The sequence below is a fragment of the Candoia aspera genome, chromosome 1 (genome assembly GCF_035149785.1).
Source record: "Candoia aspera isolate rCanAsp1 chromosome 1, rCanAsp1.hap2, whole genome shotgun sequence".
NCBI classification, from domain to species: Eukaryota; Metazoa; Chordata; class Lepidosauria; order Squamata; family Boidae; genus Candoia; species Candoia aspera.
In genome coordinates, this window is record NC_086153.1 from 192959984 (window position 1) to 192981733 (window position 21750).

At 37.5% G+C, this 21750-nt stretch overlaps 2 protein-coding genes across 7 annotated transcripts in view; one reads left to right on the forward strand and one right to left on the reverse strand.

Annotated features, from left to right (window-relative positions):
* The window catches only part of SLC25A12 (solute carrier family 25 member 12), a 69821-nt gene extending 66794 nt beyond the window's left edge, over positions 1-3027 (forward strand). Inside the window, exon 18 of the mRNA XM_063318203.1 lies at positions 2420-3027. Within this exon, the coding sequence (XP_063174273.1) occupies positions 2420-2609 (190 nt within the window). The 3' untranslated portion in view covers positions 2610-3027. The remainder of the gene's footprint in view (positions 1-2419) is intronic.
* A 2448-nt stretch (positions 3028-5475) lies between these two features.
* Positions 5476-21750, reverse strand: part of DYNC1I2 (dynein cytoplasmic 1 intermediate chain 2) — a 39851-nt gene continuing 23576 nt past the window's right edge. For all 6 annotated transcript variants that reach the window (XM_063318184.1, XM_063318185.1, XM_063318187.1 and 3 more), the window contains 11 exons: positions 15357-15446; positions 14734-14896; positions 14543-14642; positions 14301-14426; positions 13345-13491; positions 11459-11572; positions 10463-10596; positions 9393-9537; positions 8243-8383; positions 7207-7332; positions 5476-6151 (listed from right to left, as the gene is read on the reverse strand). In XM_063318184.1, the coding sequence (XP_063174254.1) occupies positions 6038-6151; positions 7207-7332; positions 8243-8383; positions 9393-9537; positions 10463-10596; positions 11459-11572; positions 13345-13491; positions 14301-14426; positions 14543-14642; positions 14734-14896; positions 15357-15446 (1400 nt within the window). In that variant the 3' untranslated portion in view covers positions 5476-6037. The remainder of the gene's footprint in view (positions 6152-7206; positions 7333-8242; positions 8384-9392; positions 9538-10462; positions 10597-11458; positions 11573-13344; positions 13492-14300; positions 14427-14542; positions 14643-14733; positions 14897-15356; positions 15447-21750) is intronic.

Here is a 21750-nt window from a genome sequence, read left to right on the forward strand (position 1 = left end):
GATAAATGAGAAACATAAGTATTTCTTACTATTAAAAATTAGAATGGAAAGAAGCTTAACTCCAAACTCCAACATTTATTTCTCTGAATTTAAACTATCTTTATACCCTCAGAAGGGTCCCTCTGCATGCCACATGCTATACTGTTTCTATTTCCCAGACCCTTAAAAACAGTTGGAAACAGCCTGAAAGTGTCTTCGTTTCTCTAGACCCAGAAACACTGAAAAGAAACCCAAAGTATCACCCTGCTCTAAGCTGCCAGAGGTCCTGCAAGAATAAAAACTCCAATAGAAGAGAATATACGTAGTCAGGGTTGAACTATGGAGTCCCTGGTGCTCTCTGAGCTTGGTTGTTTGCTTGCAGATGTTTCATTACCCAGCTAGGTAACATCATCAGTGCTGGTGAGTGTGGGGTTTGTTCCCTGTTTATATACAGCAGCTTGCCCTGCCAGTGTTGGTGGGGGTGTGGTTTTCTCCTTCGTAGTTCCTCGATTAGGGTATTATTTTCTGCCTGATAGTTTGTCTGGTGCTAATCCCTAACACATTGCAGCAGCCCAGAACACCAGAAAAAGGAAATAGACCATTTATACAGTATCTTTCAACAAAATGGATACCCATACAACTTTATCAAAAGTGCCTGACCACACTCAAACCATTACAGCACAACCAAGCTATGAAAAGGATAACACTGCCATATATCAGAAACATCTCAGAAACCACCAACAGACTATTCCAACCACGCAGCATCACCATAGCACACAAACCAACCAAAGCCCTCCAAAACATCTTAAGCAAATTAAAAGTAGCCCAAGAAGAAAAAACCGGAGTTATTTACAACATACAGTGCAAAGACTGTAACAGCCACTATGTAGGACAGACAGGCAGAAGACTAGCAGAGTGCATCCACGAACACCAACCAGCAGTCAGAAGACATGATGAGAACTCCTTAATCCCACAACACATGGACAGACTCAACCATAGTTTCAACTGGGAAACTGTGAGCATCCTAGACCAAGCCAAATCCAAAAACGCCAGAGAATTCCTGGAGCTTGGCATTCAGACAAATCAGCCATCAATAGAGATAAGCCACATTTACACACTATTCAAAAGAGACAATAAAAAAGCTAAGGAGGAAACAAAAGGACCGGAACACACCCTCTCCAGCAACCAACACCCAGATAAGCAGGGATTAGCACCAGGCAAACAATCAGGCAAAAACAATGCCCTAATCAAGGAACTAACAAGGAAAAAAAACATACACCCAACAAAAGTGGCAAGACAAGCTACTGTGTAGTAAGGGAGCAAACCCCCCACTTAATCGCAGGGATGATGTTACCTAGCTGGGTAATGAGATGTCTGCAAGCAAACAACCAAGGTCGGAGAGCACCAGGCACTCAACAGAATAAAAATTGTTTCATTCCCATTCCATGCAAAAAAGGAAATAAAAATTCTAGGCAGCCTGGCACTTTGTGTGCGGCTTGTCCCTTGCAGAACAGAAGAGGAAATTGATTGTAGCTTGCCAATTTTATTCCTGCTGTCTTGCCTGGGCTACTAAGGGGGAAACTGCCAAGCCAGCATTCCCCTGACGGGACCTACTAAGGTGTCTGAAGCTGATAGGAGGGTAGAGGAATGGTTCCTTCCACTCAAAAAAGAGCTCTTCTTCAAGCTCCAGGTAGTTTGTTTGGGCTTGGTGTAGAAGAGATGACTGTCTGGGATGGTAAGTGAGTAAAGATGATCTGGGAGAAGTGAAAACATCTTGTGTGGATGATTTTTCTTAATTACCAAGTTGGATACTAACCAAATATTGCAGCCACCTAATTTTCATACACATGCATGCGTGTGCGTGCACACATACAAGCTAAAACCACAGGCCACAGTTAAGGAGAAACAGGATTAAGCACAGAAAACAGTGATCATAAATGATTTAGAGAGTAGCCAAAGTATATGCTTTATATTCTAGATTTATATACTGTACACCAAAACTGTTTTCAGACACCTCTGCGGCCTTAATGTCAGCCATCTGTTCAAAAAGGTGCTTCTTGGAAATAAGAAACACTCTTGTTTTCAACATTTGGCCTGATCTTAGTTAAATTAGCGTGGCTATATATTTCCTAAGGGAAGAAACACCTGGCCTGGATTCACGTACACCTTAGCCCAGATAGTCACTAGGTAAGGTGATAGTGATAAGCATGTGATCAAGTAAGGTACACATCTGGGGAGCAAGCCATAAGGGTGGAACTTAGCAGTGATTAAAAAATAGGTTCACATTATTGGTTTTGATGCTCTAAGCTGTGGTTATTTAGTTATGTATTTGTGAGCCAAGCCAGTGAACCAGGATTAAAACCAAACATGCTGTAACACAATTATGCTAACAGTAGCTGAATGTTGCCAAATGCCTGCTTGTTTGTCTGTCTTCTACTAGCAAGCCCTCTGGCTCAGAACCTCCACCCAAGTCTCGAATCTCAGGCCTTCCTCCTGTTAATCCTGATCACCTTGGTGGGTATCGGCTTGCTACAGCTACTTTTGCTGGGATTGAAAACAAATTTGGACTTTCTCTTCCAAAGTTTCGAGCCGCGAGTGTCACTTCTGTGCAACCCAAAGCAGCAGCTTGAATCCTGAGCTGATTCTTCCAGGCAGGCAAAGGTGGCACAATGGACAGTGCCCCGAGAACAGTCCTCTGCTCTCCAGCCAGCTGCATGGCACTGAACAGAGATGGAACGCTGAATCCTTTCTGTACAAAGATACTCGTTCGCACAGAGGAGATTGATTCAGGCTTTATATTCTAGCCATTGATCTTGTCTCCTCTTCTGAAGGCTTGAATTAGTAACCAGGGCTTGGCTTTGCACAGCTTGCACTCCATGTTACTGTACATATTGTACATCTTTGTACAGAGACATCATTATGGCATTGAAATTGCAATTGCATTTCCAAAAAGAGATATTGCAGTTCTAAATAGTTTGAAATGTACAGACTGTTTTGAAAGCGTTTTACTAAAAAATCATGTGACAATAAAATGTATTTAAAACCAGAGCCCTGTTGCTTCTTTTCCTTGACGTTGAACCCTTAGGAGACAGAGTTTTAAAGAAGATAAACGTAACCTATCAAAGTTGCTCCTCAGTGATGTTTTAGCTGATATTGTGGCTTTTAGAGTTTTTTTTTAAATCATACCAGAGTATAGCTATAGGCATATGTGTATAATTAAAAAAAAAAAGCCCAAAGGGGCTGAGGGAAGAATTAGTAATCCCTCTGCCCTCCCCATTGTGGATTGAGACAAAAAAAATGCAGTATGTCTTTAAGATGTGGAAGTGGGATCTTCCTGTTTTGCCAGTCAATAATAAGATGCACGCAAGGAGAGCTAGTTAGGGATGAAACCATGGCAATAGTTTGTATGCAAAGGGGCAGCAGAATTTCAGGCAACGCACCCATGTGACTGTTTCCTCCTTAGTTGGGGGCATACCTACAAAAGGAGCTGCTGTACACCCAAGGGCTCCTGTACCCACACACAGCTTTCGAAAAATAGTGAGCATTGTATTAGAATAGAAAGTGCTCGATACAGAATGCAAGACTGACGACTTAGTACAGGTTCTCTGCCTTTGGGAGATCAATACCGAGGTAATGGACCATCAACAGTTCAATAGAGCTGGATAAAACCTACCACCCACTCAGATGCCTGATCAAGACCACGAGCAGATGAGGTGGACCAATCAAGACAGAGACACCACCATTCCCAGCAACCAAGTAATGAACACCTCCCTGGAAACCTCCAGGCACCACCAACAGCCCTCAAGTCCAAGTCTTACACAATCTACCAGTACCGCAAGGCAACCCCTTCCCACCACTAATGAACTGTTACACTGAGGAAGCCTCACTGGGACACAGGGCAAAATGTCTGCCAAAAAAAAAAAGGGGGGATCAATCCCTCCCAAAGCCTAGAGGACCTGACTACCAAGTATGTACAGCAAACCTGAGCTATCATTTATTTGAAGAAATCCGTATGAATGGAAGACTTTTTACAAAATGAGATGGACAGCTATATAGATTTGATAAAAATAATAATTTTTAGAACATTTGTCTATTATAAACAGTATTTTGGATCTGTGCAGATCACTTTAAAACCTCCATCTGAGCAAGGCCATTCTGTGTCCTACCCAGGAGTAAGCAACTTTATTCCTGCAATGGCTACCCTTTTTAAAATGGCTCTGTTGGCTGCAGAGTGTCTCATGGTGCCATAACAGAAGCAGCAGGATTGAAATGTTCAGCCTACCATATATACTGGCAGGTAAGGCAAACATTTTAGGAGCCAAAATAGACCAAAAATTTGGGTTTGGCTTATCCACAGAAGGGCTTATCCGTGATTTAAAAAGCTGAGGGAAAACCCTACAGCCTATAAAGTACCTGTATATCCCTTATATATTTGTGGATAAGCCCATCCATGGATAAGCAGATGCTCAAATTTTTAACCAAAATACCATGAAAAACACCAACTGCAGATAAGCCAACTGTGAAAATTAAAACAAAAAATTGAGGGTTGGCTTATCTGCGGGTGGCTCATTTTTCATGGTATTTTGGTTAAAAAATTGCGGGTCAGCTTCTCTGTGAATGTGCTTATCCGTGAGTATACACAGTACAGTATTTCCCCAATAATCACATGCATTAACTTCTGTAGCTTACTCGCCCTGTCCCACCCCAGTCATATCCCAGAAATATGCCATTTTGCTGCTGAACTAAGGCAACAAGCCAGGTGCATCTAGGCTCTGCAAAAACGGAATGGGGAAAGGTTTGTGTGTCACATTCAAGCCACAGGTTGCCCGTCCATTCTAAGCAACTGCTTGTTAAAACCTACAAGCAGATATTTCAAAAGCAATTAAATTACAAATGCAAAAATTCTTACTGCATAGAAGGAAAGTAACTGGCATTTATAAGAAATAAAACTGCCATCAAAGGGAAAGCTACTTTGCGACTGTAAAATCCTGCAAGTTAAGATACCTTATTTTATGGCCAATTTGCTGGTTAGCTTAGAAAACGTTACAGCTGTATTAAAATGCTGTAACTGTGGTACACTGGAAAGCCTTATTTTTAATATTTTCACAGGAAATCTAAAGCAGATGGAAATCATAGAATTTGTTCTATTCCTGGTTATTGAGCAAGTTGTGAGATTGTTGAGTTTACCATACAAACGTGAAGGAAGTGCTGCTTCCTAAATTCTAGAAAAGTGCCCAAAGAAATTACAAATTACCCCATGTCACAGCCTTTCAAACAGATTTCATTTTTTTTCTCTTTAGGCAGAATTAAATTATGTGAGCTGTATCCAATTCAACTATTTAAGCTGAAGTCCTGAATCTAAAAATCATTTGTACTCTTCATTTTTATTATAGGCACAAAATACAAAGAGCATTTTTAGTTTCTTTCCCCCCCCCGTCTCGTTGCATGAAATATTAGCATGTAATATAGATTAAAAAAAACATGTCCTTAAACAGATGCATATGAGAAAAAGGCCATGTATTTTATTGATAAAGAATTCTTGCTAAACTACACAGATTTAACAAAAAAGTCCAAGGTGTTTTAGAAACTTTCCATTAATTAAAAAAAGTTTAGTAATTATTTTTATTCTTTTACATGATCTACCACCATGGAGCCTACTGTGTAACGATTAGGATAAAGGTTGCTGCGAACAGGTGCATGTGTAACTAAGCAGTCCCATAATCTTCCCCCCACCCCCGAGATCGGTTTACATAACTTACTTAAATGCCGCTGAAAGTTGGACAGCCTAACTAACTTTAAATATACAATATGAGTAGTGTTTCAACAGAAGATACCACTTGCCAAGTTAAGATAAATATCAATGTACGCAGATTAGATTAAGAGTATGTGATTTAGCTTTTAAAAAGCAACTTCACAAGATCTGCTTCAGTAATCTTTATACATTTGTCAAATCCATAGTTTACTGCATGTTTTCACTCTCAAGTTGCTGCTGCTGCAGATGAGTACATGCTCTTTTTAGCTCATTCCCAAATTCACTGCTAGAATCCACTGGAAAACTTTAGGAAGGAATTCGAGTTGCTGCTTCCTCTTCTGCATCAGCTCTGTTTGCATTAATTTCAGCTAATGTCCGACCAAAACGTGTCCACTCATCATTTCGGGGAACAGCAATTTGCTGTGGAGAAATAGTTATAGGGGAGATATTAATAAACATATGAATATACTGACTTTTTAAATTCACTGGTTTGTATCCAAAATACAGAATTGAAACAAACATACATTGCTAAGTTCCCTGAACTTTTATGTACATGAAAAAATTCTTTCAACACGAAAGAGTAGTATGTTGGGAGTACTGCCTAGGGCAAACAAAGATCTAGGCAGTAGCATCTAGTCAGTGTCTCATTGGACACAAACAGTTCTTCTTCTGATGGAATATGACATGGCGTGGGAGTAATATGTTCCAAGTTCTTCTGTTTTCTAGCAGAATTGTACTTCCAACCTGCCTGTTCTTCTGTCTGGTGAGACCAGGTGTAGGAATAACCAGTTCAAAGACTATTCACTTGCCCAAACCAGTAAAGCAAACCTAAGCCACAGCTAAGAATCAGTTTGAACAACTTTGATGGCACTGGAGAACTTCCCCAAGCTCAGATTTAAGGAATTCTGAGGTGAAGCAAAAGCAGTCATACAGCAACCCTCTCTGGCATTCTGACCTAAACTCGGCTGCAAACTGAATTACGTAATCTTTGTTGTGCAGTAACTGAAAGACAAACCTGTAGCAGATTTTGCTATGTCTCCCATTCATATTCTGCAGTTTTAAACTCAGTGGATATGGACAACTCCTTATAATATTTTACAACCTGAAAGATCCTGGATGATATGCTACAATATTTTCTGAAGAAGTTTGTTATTGGAAAGTCCTGCCAATTGCTGCCATCTACCAACTACAAACTGCTTGCCCCCAGAATAAAAAGGGAATGGTGTATGAGCAGCAGGACTATGGGAAACTGGGCTAGGAAGCAGTCTCTCAAAAGCAGGGGAAGGGTCGAAGTAGTTTTAGGCTGCTTCACAAAACTGTTCGTTATAATTTCTTCAAGGCTTAATCTTCACATACACATGCACACATAGCCACCCACAACCCTTCGGCCCAAACACACATTCTAAATGGAAACAAAAACATGACTCCTATGTAGCTTTTATTATTAGAATAAAATAATTTAGAAAATTACCTACCTCTCCTACATCATAAATTATTATTTGTCCTTCGGAATCTCCCACAGCAATCTCACGTCCTGAATTTGTCCATCTTACATGATTAAGGGCTGGATTACCATCCACAGTAATGCTTGCTGTTGGCACCTATCCCAGTTCAAACAACAATGCTTCGTCATGATTTATACCCTTCTTGGAATTTTGCTAGGTTTGTCACAAACATTCAGATGATAATATGCCCATTAAAGTTATCTAGCTGTCCCTTATCCTCACACAACATACAAGGAAATATTCTACCTTTAACAATATGAAATCTCTCTGATATACCCACACAAGGCCCAATAGAAGATGGATTTGGTAATGATAGGAATTAGAGCACCAAGCCTTCAGCGATGACAGCTCCAAGTTACTGAGTTCTTCCTTGCTTGGATAAAACCTTGCCTAGATATGCTGAGTTTGAATTACACTGTAAAAATTACTTTATTATAGGTAATCCTCTTCCATTCAAGCACATCATAGTGAGTGAAGCTGATTGCTGCACAAAAGTAGTACTAAATACACCCAAAGTGTGATGCTTTAGAGCATTCAGTGAGAGCATCATGCCTAAGTTTCGCTCAGTGCCCAGCAACTGATGGCACTATGTTCTTTCACTGTCTGAGGAATACTAGCTTCATGAAGCTTAACTGTTTCAACCATCTGGTAGGATGATATGATGTGCAGAGTATCTGAAGTACAAAGAACCTGTATTCATGCCAGAATGGAAGAAAACTCCTGATCTTACCCTATGGTAGAATTAGGTGGATAAAGAAGTCATGGCACATCCCTAGAAGCGCAAGCCACATGTACTGCCATTCCTTTTCTGGCCATTTAAAATCACCTCTGACTCCAAGAAAATCCAGCCAGTTACAACATTAAAGGTTTAGCGTACAGACCTCTTCTTTGTGAGGTAAATGAGGTCAAGAGCCAAGGAATTTAAAATAAATTTAGCGTAATACTTTTTTTAACATATACTCAATTACCATGCAGTCTTGGAATACCAAACCTAATTTTGCTTTACCTCGGTGTCATTGTTGAGATTCCATAGATCAAGTCTTCCCATTCCATCCACACAAGCAAAGAGGGCAGGGTGAGTGGGTGACCACATCACATCATAAACATAATCTGAGTTGTCCTCAAATGAATACAGAGGCTTGTTGTTCTGAAATAAAAACCCACTTAGTGTTAATACACCTTGCAATTGTCAAGACAAAAATAATTAAGGTTTTTGGTGGCCAGGAGTCACTATTTTTAAATTATATGTTCTGGCTCCAAGGGCAAAGGGGGCCTGGATATGGATATGGAATACTCAATTTATTTTGTGCATTTTGGAGGTTGTGGAATTAATATATCTCTTAGTACTCAGTTAGAAAAAAGAATTACACTGCCAAGAATTGACAATTTGATGGCTGCAGAAATGACTCTGGGAACCATATGAACCTGTGGATGAAGGTGGTCTACCATGGAATGTGTGTATTTAATTCTAAGCAACATCAAAGCAAAGTTAAGTTATGTTTTGTCTTTTCATTATTGACTGATTATGTGCCCACAAGTAATTCCTTCCCACCAAAAACTAGTGGCAAGTTTCAGTAAAAGCTTAGGTTTCTCAATTTGAAAAAATTATTGTGTCATTCTTGTGGACTTATACTAAATTATGTTATATACTTATAATAATGTAATATTGTACAACAACATTAGATATTAATGAACCTGTAATTTCTGGTCTCCTCAGAGCTAACACACAACTTTCATCATGCAGAAAATATTTTTACTAATTAAAAACTTACTGAGGAAAACAGATGAGCTAAGTGTACTCACGAAACAAGCAAGATACCACTATTTCATTTTGGGTGGTGGTGGTGGTTGGAACACTGTTATATATTACAACCAAAACATAACAGACTAATAGTAATTTTCAACTGATACAATGGCTGTAGGGATCCATATTTATGTGAATTACCTCAGCCAATATAAGAAGGCTGAAGAATAACTGATAGATCTGATCTGTACACATTTCACTCCTATATTACGATCATATATCATAGTACTGATGATTTAAAATGTGGATGCTTCTATCAAGCTTCCTGACAGAAAATTTAGTTCTATGCAGACTATTTCCACAAGATGGGGTTTTAGACAAGCCAATATAGTTCATATTTATCTACTGATACCTTAGTTGTCCAAAGTTTTACAGTCCAGTCAAAAGAAGAAGTTACAAATAGATGTGAAAAGTCTACAGGTCCAACTGCTGCATGACAATGGATACCTGTGATAGGCCCTTGGTGGCCTTCAAACATCTCACTGATTCCAGCTTTGCTGTTTAAAATGCATACACAGAAGAAAATATTTTACTTTAAAGGAAAAAAAACACTCATCCAGAACTCTAGGTACACAAGTAGTATTTAATAGTTCACGAAAGTGTATCACAAATTATCGCTATATTACTACATATTCCATGGAACTGAATTAAGCTCAGTAGCATTATAAAGAAAAAAACTATTCTAAATAATAGCTAGAGATATGCTTTGAAAAGATAAAAATGTTTACAAAATGCTATACATCCTGGATTGTTGTATTATTTTTTCAAACTCAAAACTAAATATTAGGGTCACAAAAATCAAGATACTATCGCCTTCCAACAAGCATCAAGCTTCCAAAGAGATGTATTTCTTCGTTAGGTAATTTTCAGTCTGAAATCAGGGATGATAAACTCCCAACAGTATCAGTGTGAACCACCAATTTTGGTTAGTTCTCACCCAAAGCAGTGTACAGCATGGGTTGATGTATGTTTGAGACGAGAACAGAGTCTCAATTTCATTTAAGAAAGCAATAGATAAGCTACAGACAATTTCAAAACAGACTGAACAGCAGGAGATAAGCTGCCCAATTTATGACTAGTGTGTGATACTACTGTATAATTATCTACAAAAGCAAGAATTTAGGATATTCTGCCACCACCACCCCAAATTTGCATGGTGATTAATCAGCATATTCCATATCAAAACTCAAAAGCTAATCTTATCCATAAAAAGGGGAAACGCTGAAGCTGATCGGAAGTTTTAAAATATTAAATAGACATTCTTTTAAAAATCCTTACACAACTTCTTTTAGAGAAGTACAATTGTACACAATCACCCCATGGCAATTAAAGAGCAGCAATCCCAAAATGGTGTTTCCTTAGAGCATAACCCAAGATGCAACGCCTTGTGCCTTAAAAAGTGGAATCCCAGGGTCTAATCACCTGCCATGGCGACATGCTGTGTAGACAGAGCCCTCTTCACTTCCAACGACAAAGTTGTTGACATCTCCAACAGGGAAGGACATAGAAGTCACAGCAACAGCTTTGGATTGCTTATGAACTAACTCCATGCTATCCTGGAGAGAAGGATATGACTTGTTTTTTCCTGTTTTCCAAAACAAGTTTTCTGCTAAGATCAGGGAATATTTCTGATACTAGCTTTCCAAGAAACATTTTTATTCTATATACTTGTTTCATTCCCATTCTCCAGTTGAAAGCATTTAACACAGTAAAACCATATGGAGTATATAATGACAATGTAGGTTGTTTTCTCAACCTACAGGATATATAACCTATTCTGATCTTCTGAATATTTTATTAATTTCTACAATGAGACAAATGTACTACATATTTGCACCCTACTATTTCACAGATGCCCTGCCACATAATTTAGGCTGAGAGCTGAAGACTAACTCAAAATAATTTAATGAGCTTCTACATTTAAATAAGCATGTGAATGGAAATATCCCCATTCCAACTTCTATACTATTTTAAACTGCATGCCAACTCTCAGAATTCAGAAAGAGTACCTAGATATATGGGACTGGGGTATCAGACATTTCATACTGCAGTAACATATATTTATCTGCAGAACTTTCCTGAAATAGGTACCGCAGCCTTTGTCAACTTTTTGACCTTGGAGGAACCCTTGAAATATTTTACAGGCCTCGGGGAACCCCTGCACATTCAGGTTCAAATATAGGCCAGATGTTACAAAATGATTATATTCGTTTCATGTGCATTAACAGTGTTCTTAAACTAAAAACAAAAAAAAAGAAACTTACCTCTTTAATATGAAATTGCCCGAATTTGAAATAATTTTTAAAATAAATTGTGATCTCCCAGGGAACCCCTAGTGAACTCTCACGGAACCCTGGTTGAGAAACCATGATATACAGCATAACAATAAAAGTTTGCTATTTTTAATATAAAATATACCTGTGGCTGCGACAGCATATCCAGGCTCCATGAGCAAATCTTCCCATCAGTAGAAATGCTGATAAGGTTATGGGCATTCTGTGTCCCCACAACATTTACGCAGTATACAGGATGCTAAAGCAAAATTGTATAGCACAGTTTAACAAAGTTTCCACAGAAATTTACAGATAACTTCAAATAAATGCAAAACCAGTGTCCTAACAACCAGGAAACACACTGAGACAATGAACTGGTCTCTAATATTTATTGCTAGTACTTAACAGGAATCCTAACAAACTGAAGAAGCGTGGGAAAAACCCAGACATATAACCCCCAAGGGTTAAGGCGGTCCCGATCTGTGTCTCTTTGAATGGCTGAACAATTCATCAGTGCTATGCATGCGCTTGACAGTCTGGATGGGAGCCCCCTGCTCGCCATCCTTACTCATGACACCCAGATTTTAAACAATCAGGCAAGAAGGACAAGTAAGATATCCAGGGACTTAACCCATTGTTTTCTACAGCTAATCAGCTGACTTTCCACAGAATCTACGATCTAGATTTGGTTGCCTAGCAATCCTGCAAGATTACAAACTTCACTGAAAGTATAAAAGCCAGTGCTGGTACAGGAATGATTACGGTAGTCCTCACTTAACAATCCTAATTGGGACTGGCAACTGTGCCGCTAAGTGAAGTTGTCGCTAAGTGGGAAATCACGTGACTGAGACTATGCTTTCCGGCTGGAAATAGACAAGACTACTCAGTTTTATACCTTTGGTTTTTGTTTGCCTCCTAACCATTTCCCCACCCTTTGGAATGTTCAAGTGCCTGCTTAATGTGTTGTACACATCGAAAGCAATGCGATTGCGCTGCAGCCTGGGGCTGGAAGCTGTGGGCACGCTATGCAAACAGCTTATAATACTCTCCTGAAATCTCTTCCTCTCCAATCTCTCTGTTCTGCGAGGGGAGGGGGGAAAAAGCAAGCAATTTCTGTAGGCAATTTTTCCTTTGCCTGACCCTTTCCTGCTGCTGGTGCAATCGCATTGATTACAATGTGTAGAAGAGCAAACAGCTTACTCTCTTGCAATCCCTTCCTCTCCAATCTCTCTGCAGGGAGGAGAGAAAAAAATCACAGGTCAGGCACAGGACATGTACTGTAACGGCAATCAAGTGTCTGAGGGATGCTGCAAAGGTTGTAAATGGTCATAAATTGACTGTAAAGTTATCTTTCAGCACCACTGTAACTTTGAACGGTTGCTGAACAAGTGGTATGCCAACATTAGGGAGGGAAGTTGTGACAAAGAAAGACTGAGCAATAATATAAATAGAACAAAAGAAGAATGAAGGGAAATAGAAGGAACTGCTATAGTGATGTAAAAGCATAGTATATCTATCAACATTCCTAAGCACAGACAGTCTAGATTTTGAAAATATGAATAGCTAATACTTCCATCCCAGGCCTACTTGTTTTCCCAGCAGAGAAAATGTGCTTCTTAAGGGAAAGTGAGAGGTAAGGAACAAGTACAGATATGATCTCCTGTTCAAAATGAAAAATTCAGAGACCTTGGAACAAATATAGATGACAGGAAATACCATAGAACTGAGTAATATGAAGTGGTGGATTTACCTTTGCAACAGAAAGTATAATTCAAATAGGATCACGGTATCTTTTATAAGACACTCATTTCTTGAATGTTATACTTATTTCTTAAAGCATTCTGAACCTTATCCTATCATGGTCTAAGCAAACACTATCCTTAGATTACTGAGTAAGATAGTAATTTTCTCTTATCTCTTGCCTTAGTTTCTTTTGTTCACTACTTCACAGTCTTTCTGTGAGCTTTGCATAACATTGTTTATCCTGAAAGGGATTGGGTGATGGAGATATATGCATGTTCCATTCCCTACCGTGTGAGCAGCAGCTGAAAGAGGAGTTCTCTGAACTGGCGTTCGCTTATTGCTACGGTTATCCCAGAGCACAATTTGTCCAGAGTATGTGCCGCCAACCACCAAATTTGGATGAAATTTTGCAAATGTCGCAGACATAACAGCTGACTATAAAGGGAAAAAAGAATGTAAATGTTATTTCTGAATATGATTGTTTACTAGAAATATTTCCTAAATTACCTTAGGAATGACTAATTCAGAAAAATGCACATGTTATTTGAGCATCTTTTAACTTATGAAATGTTATACTATATTAAATATACAGTAACACTGGGAAATGAAATTTCAGTATTATGCTATTTTTGAGGCAGGGGGCCAGGAAGTTAGTTGAGCCCACATGGGTTGGTTCTGGTTTCCTCAGCTGCTATATTACGTTGTTGTTTTTGTCTTAAGTTTCTGTTATTTCACTAGCTGTATCGTTTTTAAATTTTGTTAGCTGCTCAGATTTGCATTTGTGAGACGGGCTGCCGTATAAATTGACGGAAATAAATATTTTACAACAACATGACATCAAGGCCAGCTTGTACATTTCTACATTAAGACTATTTTATAATTTAATTACTTTTTAAGTTGAAATATGTGTTTCAATTTATTTCACTTAAATTCTCAAGCTATATATATTTGTATTCAGAGCGAGGTCTGGTTGTGTATTTTCAATCATAATGCTAAGAGTCTGTATTTAATGCCCACAACTTCATCTTTTACATAGTATCAGGCTGTGCAAGTTTAAATAAGGCAAATGATGTTAGAAAGAAGATAAATGGATTCTTCAGACATCAACATGTGTTTAGAATACGTTACGTTCGACAGTCATGTCTGCTCAATTAAATCATTATGCTGACAATTAGAAGGCAAGTCTTGCCCACTTCCATTAATACAAAACCTTTAGCCCTGCAAGATAGGAACTCGCATCATACCTGGCAGTGAAAGACATATTCTGGTGTGGTTTTCTTGTATTTCATATTCCAGACAAGGGCCACCCCATCAGGCTCATGAGGTGCGTCTTCATTGTTGTTATAAGATGCTACTAACAACTCTGGATACTGGATAAAAAAATTATTTGTTAGTGGCTTTAAATAAAACAGACTCAAATAAATCTAAATTAAGTTACTAACCACAACTTTATTTCTTGGTAATCTATTAGACAAAGTAATGTTACCTGAGATGACCAGTCCAAGCAACTAACAACACGATGCTTTGACCAACGCTCATCAAAAAACTGTCTGTTTAAAGACAGTTTAGCACCTGCCTGAATTTCTCTGAAAAAACAATTGAAAAGAGTGGACTTAGGATCATTTCCAGTAAAATTAAAACAAATGGAGCAACACATTTTAGAAATTCCCATATTACCCTTCTTTGTCTTCTAAGTCACGGCCACTGTAGTCAAAGAAAATATTAATTTGCTCAGAAAGAGCTCTTTCTACAATTCTTGTAGAATGATCAAAGAAGCTCAAAAACTCTTCAGAATGCAAAATCTGTTGCTTTTCTTCTTCTGTTAGTTCATGAGGGGCAACTGTCGAGAGATACAGATTCAGAATGTGACTTATAACTAATAGACTAAAATGAATATATTTAATGATTAGAGTGATTATTAGTGTGTATACTTTTATTTTCAACAGTGATTACAAGTATAAAAATATAAAGCTGCAATTTTATTCAATGCTTTTTATTCTTTTAAACTTTAATAAATAAAAGATCTTAAACAGCAAAGAGATATGCGCACAACAAAATGAGAATGGAAATTTGAGTCAGACATGCTTCCTCCCTTATGTCTTTAAAAAATGAGGAAGTTAGCTCTCTTTAACACAGTACTGAAGTAGGAAGAACTTCCTACTGATAGTAGTTTTTTATTTATAATAGCTATTTATTTATTGTTTTTAGTATTTTTTGATAGTTCTAGTTTTATATATCGTTAAGTCACATACAGTTATTAGAATAAATGGCATATACATGGATGTCAACAAAGAAAATACCTTCCTCTTCTTCCTCCTTTTTCAAGGTGTTTTCTTCCTCAGGTTCAACTGGTGGTTTTTGTATAACTACATCATCTTCATCTTCCTCATCTATTAAGAGAAAAATTGTCAATAATTGCTTGAGGAGTTATAATCTGAAATTACATTTATTAAGTAATGAAAAAATAAATTAGTCAAATATGTTGACAGTGAACTCTACATTTAGTTTCATACATGAAACTAAAATCACATTTAGTGATTTTTGTAACATACCATCAAATGTAAACATACAGTAAAGTCTTGAGTAACTTTTCAGAGATTTTCATTTTAGTTTCTTAACTTCTACCCAGCTTTGTCACTGCAGACAAAACATTCATCCATATGGTCTTATGCTGAATGTTGACATATGCATGCTGCAGAATAATGAAAATCAAGTGTCTTAAACAGCTTAAGAGTCACAGCTTTCTTCAGATATGGAATCAGTGTCAAAAGGTTTTTCGTAAAGGAAGGAGGGTTATTTTAGTGTTCATGGTGCTATCTGGAAAGGCAAATTTTGCTATGACAGTAACAGAGATTATCTTTTCTTTTCTGTCACTGCAACTGCAACTGCAAGTCTCATCCTTATGATGTTTGCCAATGAGCATTTTAAAAGTAAAATACTGCTTAATTGCAACGAATAACATGAAGTACTGATGCTTTGAAATACTGAGAATATCTATAGCAGTTTTTGCATTGCTGTATTTTTTTTAAAATAGTACAAGTCCACAGAAAATTAGGTAGATTATTTGCTATTGTATATTATGTTTCCTGCCTCTTTTTGTTCTGCTGCTCAGAGTATCTTTCTTAAAAGATTTATTTCATTGGTTAACCAGCTATGTCATCTGTCTAGAAGAGAATGGAAGCAGAAGCCTGCAGCTAGCCTTATTGCAAGTAATGAGGCAGGATTCAACAGGGGTTTATTTGTTACAGCCATTCCCCTGACCCATGTTCAAAGTCATTGCGGGGGGGGGGGGAAGAGGGAAGAGTGGTCAAGAGCTGCAAACCAGCTGCCAAGCTATGGTCCCAGCAGCCAGGCCAGCTGACTAGACAGCAGCAACCAGATGGTATTGCTGGGATTGTCTATCCCCGCTCTGAGGTGGCAATGGGATGGCACAGCATTTTTCTGCTTGACTGCTTCCAATTATGTTTTTTCTCCAATGGCAAGTCTGTGCAATTACCAACTCTCCAGGAGGTCTAGAGACAAGCCTTTACCCTGCAAACAAAAATACAGCTTGTAGGCTCTACCAGCTGCCAAGCCACACACATAGTGATAGGCTGAAGCAAAATCTGGAAAAAACCTAACTCTAGTTTAGTCAATAAAAATATATATCTATACCCGAAGGAACAAATGCTTTAAATGACACTATATAATGCATACAATAATACAAACTCCAACTTAATCAAAATGATAATGACGTATGCCAATCCCACATTATATGAAATTGAGCGATTTTTACGTTCTGACAAGTTTACAGAACTAGGATAAATGGCATGAACAATTTCAATATATGCTCATACTTCTGAACCAAATGGTGAAGGTTAAAATCTTTCCTTTCAAGGGCCTCAATCAGCCACAAAGGAAAACAGTAATCACTGTCTTTTCAACCAGCCCAACCACATTTGTCAGCCCTTTCTCCGTCAATGCAGCCAGAGCAATCAACCTGCCAAACATTCAGAATGGAAAAACAATCTGAAAATACAGGGTATAATGCACCTGCCAGTGAAAATGGCCATTTCAAGAAAAGCTAGTGATCTCAGTGACCCTGCTGAGGAGGCGGTGGTGCAAAGGGGAAAGAACGCGTAAAAGAATTCTTAGTGATCTCCACTCTCTTGCACATTGACATTTCCTTACAAAGCCTGCCAATTACAGCTTTTGTGCTACTTAAAAAAAATGAAAGCTTTTTTGGACAAAATAATCACACAGAGAAACGGAAAGACACTGCTCCTTTTTAGATGAATTTGTACATACAATGGACTATTAATCAGAAAACTGGATAACAGAGCAATTCTGTGCCATGTGCCCCAAACAAGAGAGTTGATTTCCACCCAAGCATTGGGGTAGAGAAAATTGATAAATGCATAATTTTCACTTAATAGATGAGAGATTGTGAATAGCAAATTACAAAGCAATGACTAGATTAAAGAATTCTGTTGAATTAAGTGTGGACTCCTCTTTTGTATGGAGACACACTACAGCAAACAATGCCACAGTGACTTCAAAACAGGAATGTCCCCGCACCCTTTACAAGTTGTTCAAAGCTCAAATTCCATACATTTAAAAGTTAAATCTCAGCCTCCTAGCTCTGCTGTACCGTTCTCATTCTAAGTACCATTTTCAGTGACAGAAGTCAAATCCTTGTCAAAAGCAGATGGTCAGCCCTCTACTGCCCAAGTGACCTAGTTATTTACATATATTACAGAGAAGAGATCTGATAACCAATTGCCCCTCCCTTTTCACATTTTCAGTGTAGATGACACATTTATAAACAAATTCCAAATTCCTTCTCATGCTTATTCTTTATTTGCTGTCAGCGCTTAGAAATAACTATTACTGAACCTCAGCCCTAGATATGGTATTATGCAATTACATAAATACACCTTAGGTGCACTGGAGCAGTTTCTCATCTCAGTTTAAGACATCTTATTTTTAAGATATATGCAAATGCCACTAAATAAATAACAAACTTTAATTCTGCTAAGCTTATATTTTATCACTTAATAGCGTATTAGCAAAGGAATTAAGAGAACTAAATGGATATCCAAAAATAGTTATTCCTGAGTAGTTTAAACTTCATGTGATATGCAAACAAATCAGAAGAATTATAAATTCATTTCAATATATATACACATAATGGTATTTATTCTAGAACAATCTACTATTCTGGCAAGAAGCCACAGCTTTTTCTTAATCATCCCTCTGCAGGTCAACAAATTTGGGCTATGTGACCGGAAAATTTTCTGGCTGGCAAAAGTCCTATTCCTGCCTTTTACCCAATACTACACAGAGCCTTTGAAGTACTTGAAGCAGTGCTTGATGCTTTCCAAACACTCAGATTCAGTGTGATCCAAGAGATGAGGCTTCTGTCCATTGCTCACCAGCCTAAACGATGCAGTTGGTGCTAGCATAACGGCAAGGACATCTGAAATTCCTGCTGCCTCTGTCTTCTTTGTTCTTTGTATTCAACCCATTGCCAAATTAAGCTACTTAATCCTGTACAACACTGTGAAAATACAGATCGGCTGTACCTCAATTTTCCCCCTTGTTACAGAAAGCCTGATTTACATTCTGGTCAATTGCTGCCCTGACTTTCTTCTCCCAGGTTTTTAGAGTTCCATTTCAGCTTTCCCAATTCTATCCAGGATTGTTTCCAAACTCAGTCACCTTTTTACTATCCAGAACTCTTTTAACTTCAATATCTAACACCCATCATTCTTATTGTCAAAGTTCTGTATGTTACGATATACAATATAGCAGTCCATGTCTCCAGCTTTATCACCTTAGTATCCAAATGACACCTGCTCTCTTAAATAAGCATACCCTCTCTTCTGGTGCTCTTTCTGTATATATTAATGTTCATACCACCTGTTCCCATTCCTTCAAATCTCCTGTTTTGTGAAGTATTTGGATTCACCTTTAATTTCTTGCCTTGCTGAAAGAAAGCTTATGCATATATCAATGAACACAACATCTTTCCCTTATTAGTCTCACTTCCATCTTCCTTTTTTTTTTTTTTTAAGTTCTTCAAGTGGAGCTGGAAGTATCGGTTTTTGTTTGCTTCTCTATAAAGCTCCATACACAGCAATGGTGCTACTAAAAACCAAGCACAGAATAAGGATGCAAAAGGACCCAAACTTTATAGTCAAATTATTTTACAGGTTTACTTCTTCTTACCAATATATACTGTATGTCCCAAAGAATGTACTATTTGACATGGCAATTTTAATGACTAATATTTCCCATTATCCTTTTTCATTTAATTTTAATTTCCTGTGAATTTATGAACAAGATGTTACAAATACAGTACTATAACATAACGTATGAATTAAAATCAGAGTTCTAAACAGCATAGAAAATTAATTAGTATTGATTGCAATCTAATAGATATAGCCAGCTGTACCATTCTGGATTAGGCCCCAGAAAATATTTTGAGAAAATTTCCAGCCTTTTTATTTCATTGCTGTAATCTCTTTTATTATTCAGCATACAGGATTTATACCAATGGTGCAGAAATGCTTTATTTATTTCACATTAAAAGCTACACTGCCATGCAAGAACATAACAATGAGAAGTGAAACTACATGTCAAATCATTTTACTGATGAATATTTATTACACTATACTAAGTGGTTACTATGTTTTTTTCTTGACAGAGGATCTAAGGTTACAAGGCAAGCATTAAAAATCTGTAAAGTAGCAGTTACTTCTAAAATGCCAAATCTCTTCTCAATGAATGGTAAATGAACCAGTGAATTTTTACTTAGTGTTAACATCAAAATTGTGCTGTATTTTGTTGAGATAAGAAAAGCAGGCTGTAAATTAGACAGCACCTTGCAATGACTCTAAGAGAATGAAGTTCCAGTTGTCTGCCTGGTCTGCTGTTGCAGAGTAGGTTAATCAAAGTTAAATAATCTGTGAAATAGGTGGCTTTTGTTAAGCTGAACGTGTCTTCATATCATATTTACTATCTGTTTTATTTTGTTTTTGGCAGATAGTTCTTAAAAATAGTATAAGGAAGTATCCTAATCAAGTCTGTTTTTATTACATATATATCTAGAATTTCACAAATGACAATATAAAAGTTTGACAGTATCAAAGCACTGAGTAGAGGTGGTAATACAGTTAGATTCACTTTATTGCTAAAGAGGCCTTATTTGCCTCCCTGCCTGCCTGCCTGCCTGCCTTTCTTTTCTTATTCTATTAAAAATCCTATGCATCAAAGTCCTGACAGTGACACCTATCAGTAACACTGCAAGACAACAGCAAGCTTTCATTCAATGGAAGCTAACTGATTGTTACTGGTATTGGTGAATAACAGACAGGCAATCTGAAGGCACTTTGAAGATACACATCAACGATCAAACCTTTAACATATGTGTTAACCTGACTACTTTTCCTTTGTATACATTTCTCTTGCAGGAAAGAAGCATAGACTCATGTGAGACAAATACTTCACTGAATCTTAAGCTTGGTCCATACTAAACTACAGCAAAAAATTTGCACAGGCAATGAAGAAAAATGAGTATGTGTGCTGACGTTTACTTTCCCCATGTTCTGGGATTATTTATTCATATCTGGGGACTACTGTGTCTTACTTCAGAATACAGTACAAGACTGGAAATTACAGTTACTGTTAACACACAGTAATCTGTCCAGATATATTATTTTGTTATGGGAACATTCTAAGAATTAAGTATGGGTAATAATTTAGTACTTTCATACTGAGCTAGACCAATGCACCCAGAAATGGATGCTTAAGGGTATCTATAATACAGAGCAATTATGGAGTTACTCTCCAATAGTAAGACCAGAGAACACTAAGAATGAGAAGATAGTTAATGAACCCATTCGTTAAGTCTTCCTAATCATTTTCAGATTCTGGAAAAAGAGTGATCTTTACTTTAATAGCCAGTTTTCCAAATGGATCATGCAATGGGCATGTATAAAGCACCATATACCTCTTGAGCATCAAGCCTGCTTCCTACAGCTTCTACTGAAGTTCATAAGCCGTCCTGGGAAAACTTTTAATTTGTTTTAATTTTAAAATAGAGAGACACAACTTGAATAACGATTCAAAATAGACTCTCCTTGCCCTTCCCAAGAAAGGTAATCTTCCTCTTAATCTACGTCTGCTGGTAAAAGAAGGCTTAAAAAATATCTGACTTTGAAGTTACTTCACTGAACTTATTTTTATTTAGTTCTAGGTTTTATGTGCTTGGGTTTGTTCTTTTGTTTTTGGCTGCCATTTTGACTTGTTACTGTTTTTTGCTTTTTATAGTGTGCAAGATACTTTAAATTACTCCTTTTCCAGATGAGATAAAAAGTAAAGTAATCCTTCAGTTGAGTTTGACTCAGTCCCTGTAATCAACAGTTAGGAAGAAGTTTACCACTGCCTGCTGGGATTTTTTTTCGGTTCTTAGTCTAACACCAAATACATAAATAATACATAATGAATAAATGGGACATGGCACAAAAACTAGACTTTACAGAACACTTTTTAGCATAAACCTTTAGTGTAAAGTTAAGATACTGAGAATTATTCTAACCAGACTACTTGATAATTAAAAGACCCACTAGAAATCATTCTATTTATACACACCTATTAGTACATGCCTAACAAAAGTTAGGTCTGCTCATCTGTGAGAAGAAGCAGAGAACA